Source organism: Pseudophryne corroboree, chromosome 6 (genome assembly GCF_028390025.1).
Source record: "Pseudophryne corroboree isolate aPseCor3 chromosome 6, aPseCor3.hap2, whole genome shotgun sequence".
Classification (NCBI taxonomy): Eukaryota; Metazoa; Chordata; class Amphibia; order Anura; family Myobatrachidae; genus Pseudophryne; species Pseudophryne corroboree.
Genome location: NC_086449.1, coordinates 149378268 through 149396238, shown reverse-complemented (window position 1 = coordinate 149396238; position 17971 = coordinate 149378268). Strand labels below are relative to the sequence as shown.

General features: G+C 48.4%; 1 protein-coding gene across 4 annotated transcripts in view; it reads right to left on the bottom strand.

Annotated features, from left to right (window-relative positions):
* KANSL3 (KAT8 regulatory NSL complex subunit 3) overlaps positions 1 to 17971 on the bottom strand; it is a 121929-nt gene that overhangs the window by 32043 nt on the left and 71915 nt on the right. For 3 of the 4 annotated variants that reach the window (XM_063932012.1, XM_063932014.1, XM_063932015.1), the window contains exon 18: positions 55 to 203. In XM_063932012.1, the coding sequence (XP_063788082.1) occupies positions 55 to 203 (149 nt within the window). The remainder of the gene's footprint in view (positions 1 to 54; positions 204 to 17971) is intronic. The other variant, XM_063932013.1, reaches the window with a different exon arrangement.

Sequence of the window (17971 nt, the reverse complement as noted above, 5' to 3'; positions counted from 1 at the left end):
GAGCACCTTGACACCCCAGAAACATTTATATCATGTAAAATCTGGCAGCAGTACCTGTCAATGTTCCAGCCTGCTGGCTCTGCATACCTGGGACAATACTGGACACCAGCCGACTTTGGATGGAGTGAAACGCGCTAGGACCAGAAGTACTGGGGATCAGAGCAGAAGGTGATGAGCTGGATGACACATTTTCAGAGCCCATTCTGTGGAAAGAGAGCAATAAATAAAATTATACTAAGAAAAAAACAAAACAGATTTGACGCATAGAACATATACGGCAGATACACGTTTCAAAGACTGAGTCTGTGGACATGACAGTACAGACTGTGAACTGCATGAAAAGCAGCAAAGCACTGTTGATGCTTAAACAGCATCGTTTACATACATAAAAATAAAATCCCCCTATAAACCATCAAACCATAAATCATCTATAGACAAATTAGCACTGAGACAGTTATGTTCCTGTAAGTAGTTGTATATGAATGGATTAGTGATACGGAAACATCACACACAAATTTGCAAAGTTTTAATTTTCGGTTCAATCTGATTTGGGCTAAAATGAGCCCATCCTTAGAACAGGTAAGACAACCAGCATGGATAAACAGGCAGCACAACAAAATTACATGCACATCCTGGGTTGAAGACATTTACATAAACATAGCGGAGGCGGTAATTGTGTGGGCTCATTCATGAGACTGCAGCCCACAGACACATTACATGATCAGGACCTAGCAACATCAGTGACATTCATAGTAAAATAATAGGCTAGATATTAGTTCTACCCAGAAAATAAAGGCCTCCGCCGCGGTGTGTAGGCGGCAGGTACACTACAATGCATGAGTCATAGAAAACAGTGCTTTGTGAGCAGCTGGATCTGGTTAGGCAGTTCAGGCAACAAAGTCACATACAACTGGAGCCTTCAGAAAAGTAACAAATAATAATATTAGTAACATTTTACAGTTTCAAATGTTCTTCATACATTTACACCGCTACTTTAAAGCAACATGAAATCAATAGATTTCTGTCGCTGTCATTACAAAGGGAACATAAGACCTCTCCTGCATGTCAAATATAAGCTGCTCAAATGAAGTGTTCGCAAAAAATAAGATTTTAAACCTACCGGTAAATCTTTTTCTCGTAGTCCGTAGAGGATGCTGGGACTCCGTAAGGACCATGGGGATAGACGGGCTCCGCAGGAGACATGGGGACTTTAAGAAAGACTTTGGATCTGGGTGTGCACTGGCTCCTCCCTCTATGCCCCTCCTCCAGACCTCAGTTAGAGAAACTGTGCCCAGAGGAGACGGACAGTATGAGGAAAGGATTTTAGTTAATCTAAGGGCAAGATTCATACCAGCCACACCGTATAACTTGAGATATACTATCTAGTTAATAGTATGAAAAAACAACATATCATTGGTACAAAACCGATTAAACCACAACATAACCCTTATGGAAGCAATAACTATATACAAGTCTTGCAGAAGTAGTCCGCACTTGGGACGGGCGCCCAGCATCCTCTACGGACTACGAGAAAAAGATTTACTGGTAGGTTTAAAATCTTATTTTCTCTAACGTCCTAGAGGATGCTGGGACTCCGTAAGGACCATGGGGATTATACCAAAGCTCCCAAACGAGCGGGAGAGTGCGGATGACTCTGCAGCACCGATTGAGCAAACAGGAGGTCCTCCTCAGCCAGGGTATCAAACTTATAGAACTTCGCAAAGGTGTTTGACCCCGACCAAGTAGCAGCTCGGCACAACTGTAGTGCCGAGACCGCTCGGGCAGCCGCCCAAGACGAGCCACCTTCCTAGTGGAATTGGCCTTAACCGATTTTGGTAACGGCAATCCTGCCGTAGAATGCGCCTGCTGAATCGTGCTACAGATCCAGCGAGCAATAGTCTGCTTGGAAGCAGGGCTGCCAACCTTGTTGGCTGCATACAGGACAAACAGTGCTTCTGTTTTTCTGATCCTAGCCGTTCTGGCCACGTAAATTTTCAAAGCCCTGACCACATCCAGGGACTCGGAATCCTCCAAGTCACGTGTAGCCACAGGCACGACAATAGGTTGAACCAAAAAAAGAAATAAAAAAAAGAAATGAATAAAGGCGCTCATTACATTATAATAACCTGAGTTCTATTACAACCAAAGAGTCAAATGGATTTATAAAAATGAATATTTAATTATCAAGATTAATCAATAAAAACCACTTGGTTTAAAACAAGCTCATATATAATTTGAATACATAATCCCTATCCTCACTGAATTTGCCACATATATCAAAATATAAGAATCACATAAGATGCATAAATGTTTCAATGAACACTATAAGCAATAGAGCTGACCGAAGTAGCTGATGAAAGTTCAAGTGTAACAATCTGTTACCATGCTTGTGGAACACTGTTGCCAAAACTGCTATATGAAGAACTTTGTTTATTGAATGAAACACAGTTTCTGCGTGTGTAGCCAATATAGGCTCTAGAATGTTAAGCCGTTGGGGAAATGGCTTCAGAATTCAAGTGGGCGTTATATATATTGCAAATGAACATTGAGTTACCTCTCCAATAGGGCTGATGGACCCGAGCATGTTCCCGTTCCACACGGACATACAGGCCACGAACCCTCCAGTTCTACTAAACATTGGGCATTCTCTGGACTTACCCGAGGACGCTCGGGTCCATCAGCAACTGTGTTTCATTCAATAAACAAACTTCTTCATATAGCAGTTATATTTTGATATATGTGGCAAATTCAGTGAGGATAGGGATTATGTATTCAAATTATATATGAGCTTGTTTTAAACCAAGTGGTTTTTATTGATTCATCTTGATAATTAAATATTCATTTTTATAAATCCATTTGACTCTTTGGTTGTAATAGAACTCAGGTTATTATAATGTCTAAATGTAATGAGCGCCTTTATTAATTTCTTTTTTTGGTTCATCTAGTTAGGAGTATCACACAACTCCTTATAGAGGCGAACGTGCTTTTGACATTATTAATTCCAGGTTCGGGTCAATAAGATCAGGCTTAATGAATAATCGTTAGACACAGACACAGCAATTTTTTCTGTTGTTACGACAATAGGTTGGTTCATATGAAAGGATGAGACCACCTTAGGTAGGAATTGAGGAAGGATCCGCAATTCCGCTCTATCCGTATGGAAAACCAGATAGGGGCTTTTATGTGATAAAGCCGCTAATTCCGAAACTCGCCTAGCCGAAGCTAAGGCTAACAACATGACCACCTTCCAAGTGAGATATTTCATCTCCACTGTTTTAAGTGGTTCAAACCAATGTGACTTAAGGAAGCTTAACACCACGTTAAGGTCCCAAGGCGCCACCGGAGGTACAAAAGGCTGAATATGCAGTACTCCCTTTACAAACGTCTGTACTTCGGGAAGAGAGGCCAATTCCTTTTGAAAGAAAATGGATAAGGCCGAAATCTGAACCTTAATAGAACCTAATTTTAGGCCCAAATTCACTCCCGTTTGTAGGAAGTGAAGGAAGCGGCCCAGATGGAATTCTTCTGTAGGAGCATTCCTGGCCTTACACCAAGAAACATATTTTCGCCATATTCGGTGAAAATGTTTAGATGTCACGTCCTTCCTAGCCTTTATTAGCGTAGGAATGACCTCATCCGGAATACCTTTCTCCGCTAGGATCCGGCGTTCAACCGCCATGCCGTCAAACGCAGCCGCGGTAAGTCTTGGAACAGACGGGGCCCCTGTTGCAGCAGGTCCTGTCTTAGAGGAAGCGGCCACGGATCTTCTGTGAGCATCTCCTGCAGATCCGGATACCAGGAACAATGAGGATTGTTCTCACTCCTCTTTGTCTTATTATTCTCAACACCTTGGGTATGAGAGGGAGCGGAAGAAATACATAGACCGACCGGAACACCCACGGTGTCACCAGGGCGTCCACAGCTACCGCCTGAGGATCTCCTGACCTGGCGCAATACCTTTTTAGCTTTTTGTTGAGACGGGACGCCATCATGTCTATTTGGGGCAGTCCCCACCGACTTGCAATCTGCGTGAAGACTTCATTATGAAGTCCCCACTCTCCCGGATGCAGATCGTGTCTGCTAAGGAAATCTGCTTCCCAGTTGTCCACTCCCGGAATGAACACTGCTGACAGTGCGCTTACATGATTTTCCGCCCAGCGAAGAATCCTGGTGGCCTCCGCCATTGCCACTCTGCTCCTTGTGCCGCCTTGGCGGTTTACATGAGCTACTGCGGTGACATTGTCTGATTGGATCAGAACTGGTTTGTCGCGAAGTAATGCCTCCGCTTGACGTAGGGCGTTGTATATGGCCCTCAACTCCAGGACGTTGATGTGGAGACAAGTCTCTAGACTTGACCAAAGACCTTGGAAATTTCTTCCCTGTGTGACTGCTCCCCAACCTCGGCGGCTTGCGTCCGTGGTCACCAGGATCCAGTCCTGAATGCCGAACCTGCGTCCTTCTAGGAGGTGAGCACTCTGCAGCCACCACAGGAGAGACACCCTGGCACTGGGGGACAGTGTGATCCGCTGATGAATTTGAAGATGTGACCCGGACCACTTGTCCAGTAGGTCCCATTGGAAGGTCCTCGCATGGAACCTGCCGCAGGGAATGGCTTCGTATGATGCCACCATCTTCCCCAGGACTCGAGTGCAGTGATGCACTGACACCTGTTTTGGCTTCAATAGGTTCCTGACTAGAGTCATGAGTTCCTGAGCTTTTTCCGTCGGAAGAAAAACCTTTTTCTGGTCTATGTCCAGAATCATGCCCAAGAAGGTCAGATGAGTCGTAGGAACCAGCTGCGACTTCGGGATATTGAGAATCCAGCCGTGTTGCTGTAACACCTTCACTGAAAGTGACACGATGTTAGTAATTTCTCTCGAGATCTCGCTTTTATGAGGAGATCGTCCAAGTACGGGATAATTGTGACAATCTGCTTGCGCAGGAGCACCATCATTTCCGCCATTACCTTGGTGAAAATCCTCGGGGCCGTGGAAAGCCCAAACGGCAACGTCTGAAATTGGTAATGACAATCCTGTACCGCAAATCTCAGGTACGCCTGATGAGGTGGATATATTGGAACATGAAGGTGCGCATCCTTTATGTCCAGGGATACCATAAAATCCCCCCCTTCCAGGCTGGCGATGACGCCCTGAGTGATTCCATCTTGAACTTGAACCTTTTCAAGTATATGTTCAGGGATTTTAAATTTAAAAATAAGAATTTACTTACCGATAATTCTATTTCTCATAGTCCGTAGTGGATGCTGGGGACTCCGAAAGGACCATGGGGAATAGCGGCTCCGCAGGAGACTGGGCACAAAAGTAAAAAGCTTTATGACTACCTGGTGTGCACTGGCTCCTCCCCCCATGACCCTCCTCCAAGCCTCAGTTAAGATACTGTGCCCGGACGAGCGTACACAATAAGGAAGGATCTTGAATCCCGGGTAAGACTCATACCAGCCACACCAATCACACCGTACAACTTGTGATCTGAACCCAGTTAACAGTATGATAACAGAAGGAGCCTCTGAAAAGATGGCTCACAACAACAAAAACCCGATTTTTGTAACAATAACTATGTACAAGTAATGCAGACAATCCGCACTTGGGATGGGCGCCCAGCATCCACTACGGACTATGAGAAATAGAATTATCGGTAAGTAAATTCTTATTTTCTCTAACGTCCTAGTGGATGCTGGGGACTCCGAAAGGACCATGGGGATTATACCAAAGCTCCCAAACGGGCGGGAGAGTGCGGATGACTCTGCAGCACCGAATGAGAGAACTCCAGGTCCTCCTCAGCCAGGGTATCAAATTTGTAGAATTTAGCAAACGTGTTTGCCCCTGACCAAGTAGCTGCTCGGCAAAGTTGTAAAGCCGAGACCCCTCGGGCAGCCGCCCAAGATGAGCCCACTTTCCTTGTGGAATGGGCTTTTACAGATTTTGGCTGTGGCAGGCCTGCCACAGAATGTGCAAGCTGAATTGTACTACAAATCCAACGAGCAATCGTCTGCTTAGAAGCAGGAGCACCCAGCTTGTTGGGTGCATACAGGATAAACAGCGAGTCAGATTTTCTGACTCCAGCCGTCCTGGAAACATATATTTTCAGGGCCCTGACTACGTCCAGCAACTTGGAATCCTCCAAGTCCCTAGTAGCCGCAGGCACCACAATAGGTTGGTTTAAGTGAAATGCTGAAACCACCTTAGGGAGAAATTGAGGACGAGTCCTCAATTCTGCCCTGTCCGTATGAAAAATTAGGTACGGGCTTTTATAGGATAAAGCCGCCAATTCTGATACACGCCTGGCTGAAGCCAGGGCTAACAACATCACCACTTTCCATGTGAGATATTTCAAGTCCACAGTGGTGAGTGGTTCAAACCAATGTGATTTTAGGAATCCCAAAACTACATTGAGATCCCAAGGTGCCACTGGAGGCACAAAAGGAGGCTGTATATGCAGTACTCCCTTGACAAACGTCTGAACTTCAGGAACAGAAGCTAGTTCTTTTTGGAAGAAAATCAACAGGGCCGAAATTTGAACCTTAATGGACCCTAATTTGAGGCCCATAGACAGTCCTGTTTGCAGGAAATGCAGGAATCGACCCAGTTGAAATTCCTCTGTAGGGGCCTTCCTGGCCTCGCACCACGCAACATATTTACGCCAAATACGGTGATAATGTTGTACGGTTACATCCTTCCTGGCTTTGATCAGGGTAGGGATGACTTCATCCGGAATGCCTTTTTCCTTCAGGATCCGGCGTTCAACCGCCATGCCGTCAAACGCAGCCGCGGTAAGTCTTGGAACAGACATGGTCCCTGCTGGAGCAGGTCCTGTCTTAGAGGTAGAGGCCACGGTTCTTCCGTGAGCATCTCTTGAATTTCCGGGTACCAAGTCCTTCTTGGCCAATCCGGAGCCACGAGTATACTCCTCTCCTTCTTATGATTCTTAGTACTTTTGGTATGAGAGGAAGAGGAGGGAACACATACACTGACCGGTACACCCACGGTGTTACCAGAGCGTCCACAGCTATTGCCTGAGGGTCCCTTGACCTGGAGCAATATCTGTCCAGTTTTTTGTTGAGGCGAGACGCCATCATGTCCACCTTTGGTTTTTCCCAACGGTTTACAATCATGTGGAAGACTTCTGGGTGAAGTCCCCACTCCCCCGGGTGGAGATCGTGTCTGCTGAGGAAGTCTGCTTCCCAGTTGTCCACTCCCGGAATGAACACTGCTGACAGTGCTATAACATGATTTTCCGCCCAGCGAAGAATCCTTGCCACTTCCGTCATTGCCCTCCTGCTTCTTGTGCCGCCCTGTCTGTTTACGTGGGCGACTGCCGTGATGTTGTCCGACTGGATCAATACTGGCTGACCCTGAAGCAGAGGCCTTGCCTGACTTAGGGCATTGTAAATGGCCCTTAGTTCCAGGATATTTATGTGAAGTGACGTTTCCATGCTTGACCACAAGCCCTGGAAATTTTTTCCCTGTGTGACTGCTCCCCAGCCTCTCAGGCTGGCATCCGTGGTCACCAGGACCCAATCCTGAATGCCGAATCTGCGGCCCTCTAGGAGATGAGCACTCTGTAACCACCACAGGAGAGACACCCTTGTCCTTGGAGACAGGGTTATCCGCTGATGCATTTGAAGATGCGATCCGGACCATTTGTCTAGCAGATCCACCTGAAAAGTTCTTGCGTGGAATCTGCCGAATGGAATCGCTTCGTAAGAAGCCACCATCTTTCCCAGGACCCTTGTGCACTGATGCACTGACACCTGGCCTGGTCTTAGGAGCTTCCTGACTAGGTCGGATAACTCCTTGGCTTTCTCTTCCGGGAGAAACCCTTTTTCTGTACTGTGTCCAGAATCATCCCTAGGAACAGCAGACGTGTCGTCGGAATCAGCTGCGATTTTGGAATATTTAGAATCCATCCGTGCTGTCGTAGTACTATTTGAGATAGTGCTACTCCGACCTCTAACTGTTCTCTGGACCTTGCCCTTATCAGGAGATCGTCCAAGTAAGGGATAATTAAGACGCCTTTTCTTCGAAGAAGAATCATCATTTCGGCCATTACCTTGGTAAAGACCCGGGGTGCCGTGGACAATCCAAACGGCAGCGTCTGAAACTGATAGTGACAGTTCTGTACCACAAACCTGAGGTACCCTTGGTGAGAAGGGCAAATTGGGACATGGAGGTAAGCATCCTTGATGTCCAGAGACACCATGTAGTCCCCTTCTTCCAGGTTCGCTATCACTGCTCTGAGTGACTCCATCTTGAACTTGAACCTTTTTATGTAAGTGTTCAAGGCTTTCAGATTTAAAATGGGTCTCACCGAGCCGTCCGGCTTCGGTACCACAAACAGCGTGGAGTAATACCCCTTTCCCTGTTGTAGGAGGGGTACCTTGATTATCACTTGCTGGGAATACAGCTTGTGAATGGCTTCCAATACCGCCTCCCTGTCGGGGGTAGACGTTGGTAAAGCAGACTTCAGGAACCGGCGAGGGGGAGACGTCTCGAATTCCAATTTGTACCCCTGAGATACTACCTGCAGGATCCAGGGGTCCACTTGCGAGTGAGCCCACTGCGCGCTGAAAATCTTGAGACGGGCCCTCACCGTGTCTGAGTCCGCTTGTAAGGCCCCAGCGTCATGCTGAGGACTTGGCAGAAGCGGGGGAGGGCTTCTGTTCGTGGGAAGAGGCTGTCTGTTGCAGTCTTTTTCCCCTTCCTCTGCCCTGGGGCATATATGAGTGGCCTTTTGCCCACTTCCCCTTATGGGGACGAAAGGACTGAGCCTGAAAAGACGGTATCTTTTTCTGCTGCGAGGTGACTTGGGGTAAAAAGGTGGATTTCCCAGCCGTTGCCGTGGCCACCAGGTCCGATAGACCGCCCCCAAATAACTCCTCCCCTTTATACGGCAATACTTCCATATGCCGTTTGGAATCCGCATCCCCTGACCACTGTCGCGTCCATAATCCTCTTCTGGCAGAAATGGACATCGAACTTACTCTTGATGCCAGAGTGCAAATGTCTCTCTGTGCATCTCGCATATATAGGAATGCATCCTTTAAATGCTCTATAGTCAATAATATATTGTCCCTGTCCAGGGTATCAATATTTGCAGTCAGGGAATCCGACCAAGCCACCCCAGCACTGCACATCCAGGCTGAGGCGATTGCTGGTCGTAGTATAATACCAGTATGTGTGTATATACTCTTAAGGATATTTTCCAGCTTTCTATCAGCTGGTTCCTTTAGGGCGGCCGTATCAGGAGACGGTAACGCCACTTGTTTTGATAAGCGTGAGCGCCTTATCCACTCTAGGGGGTGTTTCCCAACGCGCCCTAACCTCTGGCGGGAAAGGGTATAATGCCAATCATTTTTTAGAAATTAGCAGTTTCTTATCGGGGGAAACCCACGCTTCATCACACACCTCATTCAATTCATCTGATTCGGGAAAAACTACGGGTAGTTTTTTCACACCCCACATAATACCCTTTTTTGTGGTACTTGTAGTATCAGAAATGTTCAAAACCTCCTTCATTGCCGTGATCATGTAACGTGTGGCCCTACTGGAAAATACGTTTGTTTCCTCACCGTCGACACTGGAGTCAGTGTCCGTGTCTGTATCGACCTGAGGTAACGGGCGCTTTATAGCCCCTGACGGTGTTTGAGACGCCTGTACAGGTATTAACTGATTTGCCGGCTGTCTCATGTCGTCAACAGTCTTTTGTAAAGTGCTGACACTATCACGTAAATCTTTCCATAAGACCATCCAGTCAGGTGTCGACTCCCTAGGGGGTGACATCACTAACACAGGCAATTGCTCCGCCTCCACACCATTTTCCTCCTCATACATGTCGACACAACGTACCGACACACAGCACACACACAGGGAATGCTCTGATAGAGGACAGGACCCCACTAGCCCTTTGGGGAGACAGAGGGAGAGTTTGCCAGCACACACCAGAGCGCTATATATATACAGGGATAACCTTATATAAGTGTTTTTCCCTAATATAGCTGCTGTATGTATTTCTATGCCAATTTAGTGCCCCCCTCTCTTTGTTTTACCCTGTTTCTGTAGTGCAGGACTGCAGGGGAGAGTCAGGGAGCCTTCCTCCAACGGAGCTGTGAGGAAAAATGGCGCCAGTGTGCTGAGGAGATAGGCTCCGCCCCCTTCTCGGCGGCCTTTCTCCCGCTTTTCTATGGAAATTTGGCAGGGGTTAAATGCATCCATATAGCCCAGGAGCTATATGTGATGTATTTTTTGCCAACAAAAAGGTGTTTTATTGCGTCTCAGAGCGCCCCCCCCCCAGCGCCCTGCACCCTCAGTGACCGGAGTGTGAAGTGTGCATGAGAGCAATGGCGCACAGCTGCGGTGCTGTGCGCTACCTTATAGAAGACAGGACGTCTTCTGCCGCCGATTTTCCGGACCTCTTCAGTCTTCTGGCTCTGTAAGGGGGCCGGCGGCGCGGCTCCGGGACCCATCCATGGCTGGGCCTGTGATCGTCCCTCTGGAGCTAATGTCCCGTAGCCTAAGAAGCCCAATCCACTCTGCACGCAGGTGAGTTCGCTTCTCTCCCCTTAGTCCCTCGATGCAGTGAGCCTGTTGCCAGCAGGTCTCACTGAAAATAAAAAACCTACTTTAAACTTTTCCACTAAGCAGCTCAGGAGAGCCCCTTAGCCTGCACCCGTCTCGTTCGGGCACAAAAATCTAACTGAGGCTTGGAGGAGGGTCATGGGGGGAGGAGCCAGTGCACACCAGGTAGTCCTAAAGCTTTTTACTTTTGTGCCCAGTCTCCTGCGGAGCCGCTATTCCCCATGGTCCTTTCAGAGTCCCCAGCATCCACTAGGACGTTAGAGAAATGGGTCTGACCGAACCGTCCGGTTTCGGGACCACAAACAGGGTTGAGTAATATCCCCTCCCTTGTTGCAGTAGGGGAACCTTGACCACCACCTGTTGAAGATACAATTTTTGAATCGCATCTAACATTAACTTCCTCTCTGAAGGAGAAGCTGGCAGGGCCGATTTGAAAAACCGGCGAGGGGGCACCTCTTCGAATTCCAGCTTGTATCCCTGCAAAACAATTTCTATTGCCCAGGGATCCACCTGTGAGTGAACCCAGATGTGGCTGAAAAGTCGAAGACGTGCCCCCACTTGAGCGGACTCCATCAGGGGAGCCCCAGCGTCATGCAGTGGATTTCGCAGAGGCTGGGGAGGACTTTTGTTCCTGGGAACTAGCTGTGTTGTGCAGCTTTATTCCTCTGCCCTTACCTCTGGCAAGAAAGTACGATCCACGTACTCTTTTGCTTTTATTTGAACGAAAGGACTGCATTTGATAATGAGGCGCTTTCTTAAGCTGTGAGGGAACATAAGGCAAAAAATTTGATTTACCTGCCGTAGCTGTGGAGACGAGGTCCGAGAGGCCTTCTCCAAATAATTCCTCACCTTTGTAAGGTAACAACTACATATGCTTCTTCGAGTCGGCATCACCCGTCCACTGTCGGGTCCATAAGACTCGCCTAGCAGAAATAGACATAGCGTTTATTCTGGAACTCAGTAAACAAATGTCTCTATGAGCATCCCTCATATATAACACAGCATCTTTTATATGCCCTAGAGTCAATAAAATAATATCCATATCAAGGGTCTCAATTTTCGCCGATAAGGAATCTGTCCATGCTACTACAGCACTACAAACCCAGGCCGACGCAATTGTTGGTCTGAGTATTGCACCAGAATGTGTGTAAATGGACTTCATGGTAACCTCCTGCTTGCGGTCAGCAGGATCCTTGAGGGTAGCCGTATCTTGGGATGACAGTGCTATCTTTTTTGATAAGCGCGTCAATGCTTTGTCTACCCTAGGGGAGGATTCCCACCGTATCCTGTCCTTTTGCGGGAAAGGGTGTGGATGTAACCACCATACGGGCCTGGACCATCTCCTATATAATAGCCCAGATCTGTGACTCTGTGCCTGAGCCTCTAACGCTGGGCGTGGCTAGGAGCTCTCACTGGGTTAGTGGCATGTCTATCACACCCAGTCCACAGCTGATTGGGTGAGAACCGCCCTCCCACACAGCTTACATCCAATGGGAGGCTCTGCCCTTTGCCTGCTGTGTTTTCACAGAGCAGTATTAGCAGTGGGACTGATGGAGATGCAGCTCAGCCCCACACCCCAAAATAGGCCCACTGCATCTGCAGCAACATACCCTCCAACAATTTACACATAAAAATGTAATCAAATTCGAAAAGGGGGCATTGCCACGGGTACAGCAGTGTGGCCGCTTACACACGTAATGCACCCTGTACCAGTGCCGCTTACACACATTATGCCGCAGTCACACATACAAACACACACACATATATATATATATATATATATATACACACAAACACACACACATACATTACATACATACAGTCACACATATATACAGTATACACAGTCACTGTATACACACACACACACACACACACACACACACATTCACTCTCTTTCCAGACACTTACCTAATGAAGTCTGGCTGGCCGAAGCTGTAGCCACTCATCCTCCTGCTGCAGCATGGTCCCGTCTAGCTCCGCCCCTTATTCCCATCTAGCTCCGCCTCCTTTGGCTCCCGCCCGGCCACTGAGTGTCCAACAGGGGAGGGGAGGGGGAGAGGAGGCTTTGTGCTGCCGCCGCCGAGGGGGAGAGGGGGTTTTGTGCTGCTGGCGCCGCTGCATGTGTGACAGCAGCCGGCAGCAGCAGCAGGGATAGCAGCAGTAGCTCAGCACAGGGATGCACATCAGGGAGAACGCCTCTCCTTCCTGGTGACTCCCTGCACTGCATCCCTTTGCTGAGCGGCTAGCGCCAGGCCTGTGTGCAGTATCACTGACACTGCACTCTCAACTTTTACATTGATTCAGCCAGTCACTCAGTTCTGCCAGCCAGTCACTATTGTTAGCACCAGTGTCCTAAGGCGCCGCATTACAGGGAAGTAGACGCACTAAATAAACTACAGCTCCCAACAGCCCTTAAGGCCGAAGCATTCCGGCCCTTAGGGCTGCTGGGAGCTGTAGTTTATTGAGTGCATCTTCCTCCTTGTAATGCGACGCGTTGGGATATCGGCGCTAACAATAGTGACTGGCTGCTGTGCGAGTCTCCGGGAGAGCCACTGCCAAAGGAAGGACAGCAGCTTAGCTGACAGGAGAAGCAGGATAAGCATTACCCGCCCCTCCCCCACTCACAGTACCTCTGGGCCCCATCCTCGGCACCCCCACACACCCCCTCCAGCACCTGCGGTAGCACCGGACCCCCGCCCTCACCCGCAGCAACCCCGCCCCTCCTGCCACACCACCGCATCTGCCCCTCACCCACCCACCGTGGAACCGAACCCCCACTCACGGCACCCATGCACCCTCCCCCACCCGCGGCACCACTGCACCAGCCCCTCCTCCACCTGCAGCACCACCACAACCGCCCCTCCTCCTCCCGCAGCAACCCCGGATCCCATCCACGTCCTCCACGCACCCGCCAATCCCCCAACCAAAGCACCTACTGGGTGATTCATCAGTCCCTGCGTGCGCTGTTCATGCCGTTGCAAGGGGCTTCGACCACCTATTCATTGCACGCCCTTTGTCCGTGCAATATTTAACCACTCACACAATTATGATTGGAGGTAATACTCCATATAATAAAAATATTGCACGCCACAAGGGTGTGCAAGAGATAATGGGGCGCGATGAATCACCTAGCAGTGGAAATAAACTTGGATGGGAGACCCTTTCTAGTTAAATTCTCCCTTTCAACTTACAAGCCGTAAAGCGTAGCCGCTGTAAGTCTGGATAAACAAACGGTCCTTGTTGAAGGTCTTTGCGTAGCGGCAGAGGCCAGGGTACCTCCTGAGCCAGAGTCAGGAGGTCCGCATACCAGGCCCTGTCGAGGCCAATCTGGGGCAACCAGAATTGCCAGAACTCTTTCCTTTTTGATTCTTTTTAAAACTTTTAGAATGAGAGGAAGCGGAGGAAAAAGGTACACAAACTGGTAAGTCCATTGTGTCGTCAGAGCGTCTACCGCTTGCGGATCCCTCGTTCTGAAGCAGTAACGAAGTTTTGGTCAAGTACAGCGAATTGTAGGAACGCCTGATGAGGTGGCCATATTGGGATATGCAGGTATGCATCCTTTACACCCAGGGATACCAGGAACTCTCCCTCCTCCAGACATGCTATCACTGCTCTCAGTGATTCCATCTTGAATTTAAACACTCGAAGATAAGGGTTCAGGAACTTGGGGTTCAGGATCGGCCGTACAGAGCCATCCGGTTTCGGGACTACAAAGAGGCTTGAATAAAACCCCTGTGTGTGGAGTTGAGGAGGTACTGGAACAATAACTCCTGTTGAAAACAGGTTCTGAACTGCTTCTTGCAAGGTAACGCTTGCTGTAGGTGAAGCTGGTAAGCCCGACCTGAAGAATCTGTGAGAAGGGAGTTCATAGATTTCCAGCCGGTACCCTTGGGATACGAGATCTCTCAACCAAGAGATCCCGGCAAGACTCTGCCCATATGTGGGTGAAGTGTTGAAGGCGAGCACCTACCTGAAAATTGCCTTGCTGCTGGGGCCACCCCTCATACGGTGGGCTTTGTGGAAGAGGATCCGGAGGCCTGGTCCGAAGTTCCAGCAGCCACTGGTTTACAGGCCTTACCGCAGGTTCCTCTAGCAGCATTGGAGGCACCTCTGGCTCTGCCTCTAAATCTGGTCACACGAAAGGACTGCAGAGAGGGCCCAGGATAGGGACCTCTAGCAGGTGGCGCAGCAGACGGCAGATATGTAGATTTACCTGCAATCGCCTGAGATATCCACTTTGTTCAGTTCTTCCCCAAACAACACATCACCTGTAAAAGGAAGGTTCTCTACCCCTTTCTTAGAATCAGCTTCTGGTTGACCAATGTTGCAGCCACAGGGCTCTGCGAGCCAATACCGCCATAGCCGAGGTACGGCCGTTAATGATATACAGTTTCTTAACAGCCCCACTCATGAAGTTTGCAGCATCTTAGAAGTGTCGAAGTAGTATAACTATCTCCTCCTGAGTTAGTGTATGCAACCCTTTTAAAATAATATCAGACCATTTGACCATGGCTCTGAAAATCCAGACGCACACTACGGTAGGGCGTTGGGCTACACATGCTGCAGAATAAATAGTCTACATTTTGCGATCGGCAGACTCTTTGAGAGAAATGGCCACCGGTACAGGTAGTACAAACTTACGTGACAGCCTGAACACAGACGTCTTCAATGTTGGGGGGTTTTCCTAGATTTTCCTATCCTCTAACGGGAAGGAATTTAGCACCTGTTTCGGAGTGACAATTTTTTTGTCAGGATTTATCCACGCAGCCTTTGCCAGAGAATCTAATTCCTTAGAAACTGGGAAAGTTGCAGAGGATTTTGGCTTTACGTTAAAATGCAATTCCTCTGTAGGTTCTGCTTCCTTATCAGGAATATTGAAAAACTCCCTAATAGCAAAAATTAGGGCCTCAACAATTATCCTCGTCCACCCCTAACTCATCCTTATCTAATTCTGGTAATTCAGAGTCAGACAGCAATATATGTGGGAGAGTGCATTTATGAGAGACCATCAAGGAAAGAGGGGGGGGGGGGCGCTGAGGAGCTTGTCAGTGGTCAATATTGGATAACATGAATGTGTGTTTGACTGTTTCAGGGTTTGCCTCTCGTTTAGCCATGGCTAACTCGAAATTTATGTTTGTAATCATATTTTTAAAGGAATCCATCCACTCAGGTTCCTTCACATCACTACCCTGTGAAGGTAGTGAACATTGGGTACACATTAGAGACCCCTGTGAGGAAGGTGTAAACCTAGCCTTGCATGCGGTACACACAAACTTATTAGTAGACGTGCTTTTGTAGAAAACAGAGTTAAGATAGAAAAACACAGTGCAGTATTGTTAGAGACAGCAGACTTATTCTAGACAACCCTAAATGGAGTGACACAGAGAGAAGGTTGGACCAGCACACGATACCTCAGGCAGAGCAGATCCTCGCCGGGTATATATATTATGTGTAATATACCTCACAGTGGTGAAACCGCTGATACTGCGCTCCCCCCTTCACTATAACCCCCTGGTACCAGTTATCGTTGGTGATACAGTGGGTCCTGTGAAAGAGCAGCCCGCATGCAGCCTATACAGCAGCAGCAGGAAATAGCGCCTCAGAGCCTCGGGTCCTGCTCTCCGGGAAGCCCCTTAATGGCACACGGTCCCTCTAAGTTATTTATACTGGCTCTCCTTAATATAATAAAAAACGAGTGTGGAACCCCTTTTAGCTGGGTGATCATGCCGCAATTTGTGCCAGGGACCGGCTAACTGGGCCCCCTTAGTATTACTCACCGCACTGCGTCTTCGGCATCTGTTAGGGGTGGCGGCATGCTGCCGGCGTGGGCTCAAACCCTAGCTTGAAACGCAGCAACCGCTGAAACATTACTTAATCAAGTAACAATACAGTACTCTACTAAAACAAAGCTGTACTGAACCAAATAACGATAGCAGGAAAACGAAGCGTTGGGCAGGCGCCCAGCATCCTCTACGGACTACGAGAAAAGGATTTACCAGTAGGTAACCAAAATCCTATTTTCTCTTACGTCCTAGAGGATGCTGGGGTCCACATTAGTACCACGGGGATGTACCAAAGCTCCCAGAATGGAAGGGAGAGCGCGGAGGCTCCTGCCGAACTGACTGACCAAACTTCAAGTCCTCAGTGGCCAAAGCATCGAACTTGAAGAACTTTGCAAACGTGTTCGACCCAGACCAAGTAGCCGCTTGGCAAAGGTGTAAACCCGAGACACCCCAGGCAGCCGCCCAGGAAGAACCCACCTTACGAGTAGAGTGGGCCTTAACAGACGTAGGACACGGCAATCCTGCCGTAGAATATGCATGCTGGATAGTGAACCTGATCCAGTGAGAGATTGTCTGCTTAGAAGCAGGACACCCAAGTTTCTTAGGATCACACAGGGCAAACAGAGAGTCCGATTTTCTGTGACAAACAGTCCTCTTCACATAGATTTTCAGAGCCCTTACAACATCCAAGGACTTTGATGAAATTGAGGAGTCAGTAGCAACTGGCACCACAATAGGTTGGTTGATATAAAATGCCGATACAAGAAACTGCGGACTTTTCTGAAGCTCAGCCCTATCTTCATGGAAGATCAAGTATGGGCTTCTACAGGACAAAGCCCCCAACTCGGACACACGTCTAGCAGAAGCTAAGGCCAACAAAGTGACAGCCTTCCATGTGAGAAACTTGACCTCAACCTCCTGTAGAGGCTCAAACCAGTCCGACTGGAGGAACTGCAACACAACGTTAAGGTCCAAAGGCGCCGTAGGCGGTACAAAGGGAGGTTGGATATGCAGAACTCCCTTCAAAAAGGTCTGAACCTCCTCCCTTCAAAAAGGTCTGAACCTCAGCGAGGGCAGTCAATTGTTTCTGAAAGAAAATGATAGGGCCAAAAATAGGATTTTGGTACCTACCGGTAAATCCTTTTCTCGTAGTCCGTAGAGGATGCTGGGGTCCACATTAGTACCATGGGGTATAGTCGGGTCCACCAGGAGCCATTGGCACTTTAAGAGTTTAAGAGTGCGGGCTGGGTCCTCCCTCTATGCCCCTCCTACCAGACTCAGTCTAGAAACTGTGCCGAGGAGACGACATACTTCGAGAGAAGGACTTAACACAGATAGTGGTGAGATTCATACCAGCTCACACATACAGGAACGTCAAGACAACTAGCTTGAACTAATCAGCAAATGGCTGAAACGTTACTTACTAAGTAACTATGCAGTACGCTACTAAACGAAGTGGTACTGAACCAAATAATTAGCAGGAAAACTAAGCGCTGGGCGGGCGCCCAGCTTCCTCTACGGACTACGAGAAAAGGATTTACCGGTAGGTACCAAAATCCTATTTTCTCTAACGTCCTAGAGGATGCTGGG